The sequence below is a fragment of the Eleutherodactylus coqui genome, chromosome 3, assembly GCF_035609145.1.
Source record: "Eleutherodactylus coqui strain aEleCoq1 chromosome 3, aEleCoq1.hap1, whole genome shotgun sequence".
Classification (NCBI taxonomy): Eukaryota; Metazoa; Chordata; class Amphibia; order Anura; family Eleutherodactylidae; genus Eleutherodactylus; species Eleutherodactylus coqui.
The window spans coordinates 200,506,864-200,517,334 of record NC_089839.1 but is presented as its reverse complement, the minus strand read 5'-3'; the positions used below and the strand labels follow the sequence as shown (position 1 = coordinate 200,517,334).

General features: G+C 43.8%; 1 protein-coding gene across 3 annotated transcripts in view; it reads right to left on the bottom strand.

Moving 5' to 3' along the window:
- Positions 1-270: 270 nt before the first annotated feature.
- The window catches only part of CCDC71 (coiled-coil domain containing 71), a 35,360-nt gene continuing 25,159 nt past the window's right edge, over positions 271-10,471 (bottom strand). For 2 of the 3 annotated variants that reach the window (XM_066596775.1, XM_066596774.1), the window contains exon 2: positions 271-1,428. In XM_066596775.1, coding sequence (XP_066452872.1) covers positions 288-1,391 — 1,104 coding nt within the window. In that variant the 5' untranslated portion in view covers positions 1,392-1,428 and the 3' untranslated portion in view covers positions 271-287. Of the gene's footprint in view, positions 1,429-4,901; positions 5,056-10,471 lie in introns of those variants that run through there. The other variant, XM_066596773.1, reaches the window with a different exon arrangement.

Here is a 10,471-nt window from a genome sequence, read left to right as displayed (position 1 = left end):
AAAGAGATCGATCCATGACCAAGGCTCAATACAGTCCCACCCCATTCCCAAAACATTTCTTACAAGACATGGCCGAGTGTTCTGTAGCATTGCGCCTATAGTATACTGTAAAAATAAAGTGACAAAAATGGCCACGGAAATAAAGGAGGACGACTCCAAATTATCAGCAGCTTTCATTTGTGGAAATCCTAATACATTTGCTCAGCTCCCAACATATGGAAGTGTGGAGAAGAAAGGGGGAGGGGGAAAAAAAAAAAAACTTCAGAGAAGAAGAGGCCCAGGACAATTTATTGGAGGCTGACAAACAAAGGCTGGATTCGGAGAACCGGAGAAAGGTTCACCCGTAGAATTTGCTGCGCTTTCCTTCTCACTTCATCGTCTGAAGAACGTTTGTCTATTTTGATGATTGTAGACTTGAGAAAGTTGTATTTGTCCTTATCAAACGGTGACCTCCTCACCAAGGGAAGAGTTATATGTATCCTCTTTTTGAGTGGTGCCTCCTCAGAGACCTCGCTAAGTTTACGTTTCTTACCCCTGTCCCCAAGTTGCTGTTTTGTCTCCTTGTTTGTAAGATCTGTCTGTACTCTAGAGTTGCGTTTCGTCTGGGTCATACCATTGCAGTGTGGGTGAGAATTTACTAGGAATCGTCCGTTTAAAATCTCAAAGGCCTTGCAAGCGTCGTTCTCTTTTAAAATTTTGCCATTTATTCCATTGGAAACGACTCCGTTCAGAGTGGACGTCTCCTTCATTAAGGACTGGTACGCTTTGTTCTTTCCCTTAGCGTTTTGCTTTGATGCAATGGCTAGAGGCTGTTCCTTAAGGCTTGCTAAAGAGGAAGCAGTTGCTTTAAAGGGCACCAATGCCTCTAAAACAACAGATATTTTCATGGCGGGAAAGACTCCAGGATACATGTCAGAAGGAAACTCAACACACGAGCCTTTTGACTTCTCAGTGTCCGACTGCTTTAGTGAAGTCAACAGTAAGTTTCTAGAGTTTTTAGTTGGGTGTTTATTTGAAATTTTAGCAGCATTAACAGAAATATCTACTCTTGGGTTGGCCAGTTTACCAGTCTGGTTTTTTGAATGAGATCTAGAGGTGGAGACCGTAGGAGTAGTGTTTTTTGGAGGACATTTGGGTTCAACAGGTGGTGGTGTCTCAGCGGTGGTTGAGTTGTATCCATAAACATCTTTGCTGCTCAGAATAGTGGGTTGATAGCCTTCTTCTCTGAGGCCTTGCAGAAAAGTCACCAGCTGTGTTTCGGTGTCCGCCAGGTCTTTCGACATCGGGTTGAAGACTCTCAAAGCTTCTTCAAAGGCGCTCTTCCCAGCAGAGGAGAGCCGTGACCACGAATGAACAGCCTTCTCTTCCATTTCACACTTCTCAACATTCATGGCATTAGGTTGAAGAGTCTGTTGGCTTTTACTTGTACTGAAACAAGATGGATAAAAAGAAAAAATTAGTATTTTTTATGACCAAAAGCTTTAAAAATGTACTAATCAAATGATCATTAAAACATGAGATTGTATTAAACACTTTATACAACGCCACATGGTTCATGGCCTCAAGGTAAGGAGGCAAGCTATGATTTTTTCCATGTATGAAACTTCTGTATGCTTCATATTTCACATAGAGGTACAATGTGGCCACAGACTTTCAGGGGCGCCATTTTACATCTTCCTACAGCTTTAGGCTGGTATAGTGCCATAGCTTTGAGGGCATCATAACTCAAGTAAGATTAATTCCTTTGACACTTCATTTTTCGAACAACTCTCATTGGCCATTTTGGAAAGAACAGCGGTAATCACTGAACACCAGACTAAGAGCTCTCTTCTATGTATTTCAGCCCCGCTTCCCGATCAGTATTTTCACTTTGTTTTTCCTTCTTGTCTGTACTGAAAGAGTGGGGGGGGGGGGGGGGGGGGGGTCGTCGCCGGGCGCGCGTGAGTACGCGCTCGTCTCTGCAGGCGCTCGGGTGGGGTCCCGCGGCGAGAATTCTCGCCGCCGGATCCGACCCGCTCGTCTGCAGGCAGCCTTACAACACAAATTTAAAAAAATAAATTGTATATATTATGCCATAAACCAAAAAAACAACAGGGACTTTTTAAATTACTTTATTTCTTTATTTTTTTACAGTCAGTTTTGCTGACGGCACGTTTATCATGGCTTGTAACAAATTTGTCAGAGGTCATCGTTAATCATAAATTAGTTAAATTGTTAAATATATCTAGAGAGGTGTGGTGGCTTAATACGCCGTCCAGTAAGTGGAGCGAGACTGCAACAAATTTGGGTTTTACAAAGTCAGAATTCTTAAATCTCTCCAAAGCCCTCATAGAAACTACACCCCTATTACTCTTAACCTTGGAAAAGTGGATTGACAAGTATAAAACAGCAAAAAGTCAGCAATTTTTTAGCAAAACCCCAACTTGTACAAAAAGACTTTTTGATAACAGAAAGCTATTGCACAACCTGGCTCTCACTGAAGTCAATGCACGCCATGCCTGCAGTTACAAGCGCCGGCCCTACATAGAGGTCAGCTTGGAGACTTCTGCTCCGACCTCTGTATTGGCAGCGCTGACAGCATGCGCCCACACAGCTGATCGGCCGGTGTCCTGAGCGACGGACCCCAGCCGATCAACTATTGATGACCTATCTGAGGATAGATTATCAGTAGTATTTTTCACTGAAAACCACTTTAATGACTCAAGGCACACCGCTACTTAGTTACGGAAGCATCTTACCTACGGCATAAAGGTGCTCATACACAGAGTAAGGTTGACTTAAATGCCTCTCATGTATAAAAGAGGTTGTTCCAATACTCTTCCCGATTGGCTAATGTCAGGTAAAAGAAGAATTGTTTTTCAAAACCCTAACAATTTGCTTTTTTTCTACACTGTTGCACACACGAATTTCAGAGCAATTTAGAATATAAAATAAAAATTGCTTGTTGAGGTTTGATTACCCCATAGGAAAAAAAAACTACTACCAAAAAAATTTTTTAAAAAAAACCAACATTCCCAGTATTGGGACACTACAGCTAAGGGCTCATGTCCACGGGGAAAAGAAGAATTAAAATCCGCAGCGGATTTTAACTCTTCTCCCGCGCGCGGATCCGCACCCCATAGGGATGCATTGACCACCCGCGGGTAGATAAATACCCGCGGATCGTCAATAAAAGTGATTTTAAAAAAAATGGAGCATGAAAAAATCTGGACCATGCTCCATTTTCATGCGGGTCTCCCGCGGGCTTCTATTGAAGCCTATGGAAGCCGTCCGGATCCGCGGGACACAAAAATCACATTTTACTTACCCGCTCCGGTTCTTCTCTTCGGCGCCGCGCCATCCTCTCTCAGCCGCGGCCGGATCATTTTGCTTCGGCCCGGCGCATGCGCGGGGCACGTCACCGACGTCATCGTGCACATCCGCCGAACCGAAGAATGAAGATCCGGCCGCGACGAGAGAAGATGACGCCGCCGCGAAGAGAAGAAACGGAGCGGATGGGAGGTGAGTTTATTGTCATTTATTTGTATTTTCAGGGCTCATGTCCGCGGGGCAGGAGGGACCCGCTGCAGATTCTACATGTAGAATCCGTAGCGGGCCCGATTTTCCCCGTGGACATGAGGCCTAAATGCTCGTGGTCTTGCTATAGTACGGCATGCTGTCACTTTATGGACGCTGGCAAACATTTTCACACTGGAATAAATCGATAAATAACTGACTGTTCTTTCTGAATCAATAGTTTGTTCAATAGATGCAAGAGGAAAAAAAACACTGGGATTTTTAATTATTTGCCGCAAGATATTTGTTGGAATATGCAGCCGCCTTCGGTGGGACCTTAGGATCTGTCAGCAATCTCATGTCTGTGACCCACCGTAGACATTTGGCAACCCATAAGTTTGCCGCATGCTGCGAAGCTCCACTGATCCCGCCATCAACATTCATGGGCCACCAGCCACACAATGGAGAGGAGGGAGGTTGACAAGTTGCTGCCAGACATTCCTAATCTTCGCTTATTTCCTGGCAAAACACCCTCACCCGCCTCCATTCACAGTAAACAGGAAGTCCTCCATAGATGAATGACGGCCTGTTAATGTCCAATCCTAGTTTAGTCTTAACGCATGCATAAACTGAACGATGACTGAAAAGGGAATGAATTATCGTTCGGTGCATGCGTTTACAATGAATGATAATCACTCACATCATCACAGGAATCTAAATGATTACACCGTGTTACAATGGGTTACTTCACAGTGTTCCTACCTATAATCAGGGTGCTGAACACAAAATGGTCTGTCAGCAAGGTAATGAAGTGACAGACATAACAAAGGATATTCAATACTCTACCATCTTGTTACAGTATATGGATCATTAAATGGGCTTCATTTACCAGAACTGTCTACCAGTGCTTCACGGAGAGACGCAGGAACTTACCAGATGAGCACGGTGAAAGTTCACCAGGACATACGTGCAAATGATAGAATGGTATGAAGGAAAGTAGATGCCTGCGATGCTGGCCGATTACTGATGGAATATTCCAGGGAAGAACACCGGAGGACATAGAAGAACTAAGCGATTTATGCAAACCGTGCATCAAACTTCCCATATTTGCATGCCACGTCTGGAAATTCTTTGTTATTCTAGATCTGCCACCTGCTGATCTGATGTCCGGCTTGTAACTGTATGTTACTCTATTCAGGATTTATTGTTTATAAGGACATTTAGATAAAACATTACGATTCTATCTACACTTCTCTCTTCTACCGATTGTCTATAAATCTGTTCCTGATAGTCAAAATTTGAGCAAATATTTGGAAAAAATTTTGTCCAGAAAAATATAACTTTTGTAACACAGCATTATCGGCAGGTGTAAAAGGGCTTTAACGGTTCAGGTAATGTTGAGATACCTTTCCTTGTTTGATCGACACCGACTCCTTCTCCTCATCTGGCCTAGGCCTACAGGTCAGGGATGGACAAAAGCTTGTGGTTCTTGCGCCTCGGGACGAGCTCCTTCTGTGGCTCCCTGACTTGTCCTCCACCTTTATGTGTTCCCTCAAAATGCTAAAAGTTACTAAAGGAGCTTTCTGGTAGATCCTTATCGCTGATATCTTGAAAGAAGTTACAATGTCACCTTGAGTAGCTGGTCTGAACTGGAAAATTCCAGCACCGTCTAGACACCTTCCTGCTGAGTCACTCCTCTAAATGGACTAAACTTTTGGACTTTTCTTATGATAATGAAGGCCTCTAGATAAACTGAAGTATATAGTCATCTCCATTGTGGAGTCCCACAAAGTAAACAACTCTGTGTAATTAGATTACCTCTTACCCCAGTTGACATAAAACCTTTATCTCTATGTCCTCTACCCACAAATTAAGGGCAGACTGATATTTTACTGTGCTTTTAAGTCAAATTTAACATCTGAGTCATGCTGTACTTCAAGTCCACACAATCAGATAACAGACCTCAAAGTCCAAACTACAGGGGAGGATTGTTGGGCACAAAAGGTGCCACCCTTGTCCCCAGCGTTAGCCAATGATTGTTCAAGTGAAGAGGTGTTTTGCACCGGGGATTGCTTCCAGCCATCCATCTCCATTCACAGTAAACAGGCAGTCATTAACAGATAACCAACTGCCTGTTTAGATGGGCCGATCGTCGTTCAGTTTTTGTGCACACAGACACTGAACGACAAAACGATAAGCAAACAAATTCTGACTCGTCGTTCAATCGCTGCAAGCATTTACATTGAAAAGTTATCGTTCAGAGTCCTGCGACCCAGTGAAAAGCCAAACGACTAATCGGTTTGTGTAAAAGAGTGCTAAAACATTTATCCCACGAGCTGAATGTTACAATTGAAAGAAAAACAAAAAAAAAAACTTGTCACCTCACAAGAAAAAAAAAAAAAAGATTAAAAAGCACAATTTATTTCCCATTTTGCCTAACTTATTCTTGTTATAAGAATTTTTTTCAATACATTAAAAAGGAGCAGAAAGACTACAGCCTATGCAAAAAGAAAAAAAAGTTATGACCTTTGGAAAGTGGAGATGGAAAAAACAAAAAGTCAAAAACTGACCATGTCCACATGGCATTAAACTTTATATGTCTTGCCCCTCTTATTTGAAAGCATTAACACTAGAGTTGAGCGAACTTTGTCGGGAGAGGGAGAGAAACACATGAGCCAAGAAAAAATAAAAAAGGCTCGGGACCCGGCGTCCCACATACAAAAATGCTCAAGTCTCCCATTGTAGCCAATGGGGTTCGTTACTCGAGTAGAGCTCTCGAATTTTACGAAAAGCTCGACTCGAATAACATGGACCCGAGCATTTGGGTGCTCGCTCATCTCTAATTAACACCTCATCGACCACCCCTGTGTTTTTGGTTTTTTTTTAAGGATGGCTATTAATCCCTTAAAGGGGTTGTCCCGCGCCGAAACGGGTTTTTTTTTTTTTCAACCCCCCCCCCCGTTCGGCGCGAGACAACCCCGATGCAGGGAGGTAAAGAAAGCTCACCGGAGCGCTTACCTTAATCCCCGCGCTCCGGTGACTTCTCTACTCACCGCTGAAGATGGCCTCTTCCTCCGTGGACCGCAGCTCTTCTGTGCGGTCCACTGCCGATTCCAGCCTCCTGATTGGCTGGAATCGGCACGTGACGGGGCGGAGCTACACGGAGCTACACGGAGCCCCATAGAAGACTGCAGAAGACCCGGACTGCGCAAGCGCGGCTAATTTGGCCATCGGAGGCCAAAAATTAGTCGGCTCCATGGAGACGAGGACGCTAGCAACGGAGCAGGTAAGTATAAAACTTTTTATAACTTCTGTATGGCTCATAATTAATGCACAATGTACATTACAAAGTGCATTATTATGGCCATACAGAAGTGTATAGACCCACTTGCTGCCTCGGGACATCTCCTTTAAGGACCAGGCTGTTTTGTAGCTTAAGGACCAGACACTTTAGGGATTTTACAGGCCTATTTTTTCCTTTAGCTGTCAAAATTATTTTTGCTGCGTTTTTTATCGCGACATACAGGGCTATTTTTTTAAAATATTTTTCACTGACTTTAGTTTTATTAGGGGTAAAAAAAGATTAAAAAAAAAATTTTTTTAACATTTATAGTTATTTTTTTTTACATTAGTATATTTACTCTAAAATAAAGTATGGGAATGGGTTCCGCATTTTGTTTCAGACGTTTTGATATATAATATGTATGGTTTTGGATTACTAGGCGCGTATACCGTCGGTTTTGGTTGGCATCTACTTTGGGTTATTTTCTTTCTTATGTATATACTGCTGTTTTATTACCAGTATGTAATTTTTACTTGTTTATGTAATTATTATTATTTTTTACTATCTAGGTCCCTAATAACGTCTAGCAAGACCCGAGGGACATTCACGTGTTTTGTTTTTTTTTTAATTTGACACTTTCCCACTGTAGCTGGGGCATCCATAAAAGCCTCAGTTACAGAGAAACCATCACCTGTAGTGACAATAGTCACTGGCAGAGCTGATCAGAGTTTACTGGGACCCTGCAGGCTCTGCTGTAGCAGGGAACCCAGTAGTCATGTGACCCCCGGGCTCACATGGTGGAAGAAAAACTTCCGCTTTCACTTTTTAGTACATAGTGCTCATTGAGCAATGTGTGCTAAACAAAGGAGGAGGCAGAAAGGGTTGAAACCCACTTATCCCTCCTCCTCCGGGTTATCAGCTGTGACTAATAGATGGCGGCAGGGAAGGGGTTAATAGAGGGGGCGCATCTCCGATGCAACCCCGTTGTTGCAACGGGAGGCCGGCTATGACTGACTGACAGCCAGCTCCCGCTGCAGGATAGTGCGAGATCACTGGACAGAAGTTTACGCCCTGTTGCGGGAAGTAACCCGCTGCCAGGACGTAAACTTACACCCTGGAGCAGGAAGGGCTTAATTAAGCTGCAGGCGCCTATGATTGTCTATGGGTGGGTCCCGGAATTCAAACAAGCCCGTGAACATGAGCCCTTACTATGTGTCGACCACGGGAGCTGAGGGGAGCGTGCCCCGGGAATTCCCCATCACTGACACTGGCCAATTCCTAGTTCTGGTGGAGACATATTACACTAGCACCCAAACAAGCTTTAGTAGTAATGGGTCAAAGCAACATCAGAAGTTGCACCCAATAATTTGTCCAGAACTTTCTACATTGTGGGAATACAGAATTTCTTTTGTGTAACGTTAGGTTGATCTGTCCAGTCTTGTTCCACCTGGTTCTCCCATGAACCGTCGGCTGGAAGACGGGCGCAATTACCATTTAAAAATGGAACTTTCCATTTTGTACGCTGCCCTAAAAATATCCTAATCCTATAAATACTTGTTGCTATCAAAGACCAAACACGGAAAGCTGGAACCCTCCATGCAACAAGAGGAGGGTGACTGATTTTATAACATCATGTGTAATCTACAGCTCGCACTTGGGTCTAGTCTGGTGTTACCTTCCTTACAGAAGGGTAATACATCATTCAAGGACTCTATATATGACCCAGAGTCTCAGCACTGTTATCTGCTATTTTGGGTAGAGCTTGACAAACAATGACCAACAGGAAGTGCACAAAAATCCCAAACTGCCCCCAAAGATCTCTATTTTATCTCCGAGATCTCTACTGCCGCCAGACTACCATAAATGCCATGTTACTGATATCAGACACTCCGCTTATAGCACTGCCATATATTATAGCCAAGAATGGGTATGAGGAAGCGTTCCATAGTGGTAAATCTATACCCAGGTTTAAGGTGCCATTTATAACTTTCCACTGCAGTCAGCAAAAAGACCAAATGAGAATTCCATCTGTCCAATGCCATTTGTCCATGGTAAGCGGCACTGGTATTGCATGACGGCCATTTATCTTCTTACACAGAAAAGACATGCAGTTAGGGGAGTCCAGAGAAGATAGAATAACTGCTGGTTGGGCTATGTCTATAGGGCCCTTTTTACACCCAACGACCTGTCTGGTACAGATGCCGAACAGCTCGTTACGGTGAGAATGGTTGCTGTGATTTTACACAAGAACAATCATGGCTCAGTGAATGGAGGCGGAGCGGCCAGGGATCGTTCCCGCCCCAACACCTCCCCCCACAGTAAACAGGCCGTTTTTCATAAAGGACTACCTGTTTACACGGCTGATCCGTCATTCAGTTTTCTGCATGCAGAGACTGAGCAATGAATGAGAAGCAAAGTAATTCTCGTTTGTCGTCCAGTTGGGGCATTTACACGCAACAATAATCGTTCAGATTCCTTCTGGATTATGGAATTCGAAAGATTTATTGGCCGGTGTAAAAGGCTCTTCCCGTGAAGCTTCCCTTTCTCTTACCTGAGGAGTCAATGGAGATATTCTTCAAGCTGATCACACTGCAGTGGAATCTACCTGACTAATGGGAATGACCGCCTCCCTATTCATGACAATCACATCCGCCCCAGTTATTAAGATGCCTGGATAATAATCTGGTTGCTTCCAGAACCAAACCATCCAGTCCCTGTCATCCCGATCCCCTCCCCCACATACTTCCTGTTCTGCCTACTGCCTCCCTCTCATCAGCTGGAAAGTTTTCAGAACTTACAAAAGAATTGCAAAACTTTGGACTGTGACGATGGAAAAGACAAAACAAAACAGGGAGTGTACTTGTATTAAACAGCAACTCAACCCTCCATTGCAATGATTTAAGCGGATGATGGAAAGGGGAGGAGCTAGAAGAGCCGCAGGTCTCCACACAGTAACCAACCAACTTCTTGGGTAGAAATGTTCCGTAACCCCTTCCCGCTCCAGGATGTACATTTACGTCCTGGAGCGTCGGGGTAAGTATGAAGAGAGGTTGCGGGGCGACCTCTCTTCATACAGCACGGGCGTCAGCTGTTTACTACAGCTGACACCAGTGGGCAATAGCTGCAATTGGCGGCACGGCCGATCGCGGCTATTAACCCTTTAAACCAGACAGCGGCATTTAAATCCCCCGAACAATGTTCGGGGGTCCCATACCCCCCCCCTCCCCCACAGTGAGATTGGGGGAACCATGCAGGTGTCATGGCTGCTATAGCATTACTTCATACTGCAGAAGCGATCAAAGTATCGCATGTTGTAGTCCCCCAGGGGGACTTAAAAAGAAAAGTAAAAAAAAGATCAATAAAGTTTTATTAATTGTTAAAAAAAAGTAATAAAAGTTAAATCACCCCCCCCCCCTTTTGCTATATAACAAAAAACAAAACCAAATCAAAAGTAAAATACATATTTGGTATTGGCGCGTCCGTAAAAAGTCCGATCTAGCAAAGTAGTGCATTATTCACCCCGCACGGTGAACATCGTCCGAGAAAAAAAATAAACGCCAAAACTGCACTTTCAGTTACCCTGTCTCCCTGAAAAAACGTAATAAAAAGTGATCAAAAACCCGTATGTATTCCAAATTGGTACTAACGAAAACTACAGGACATTCCACAAAATATGAGCCCTTGCTCAACTAC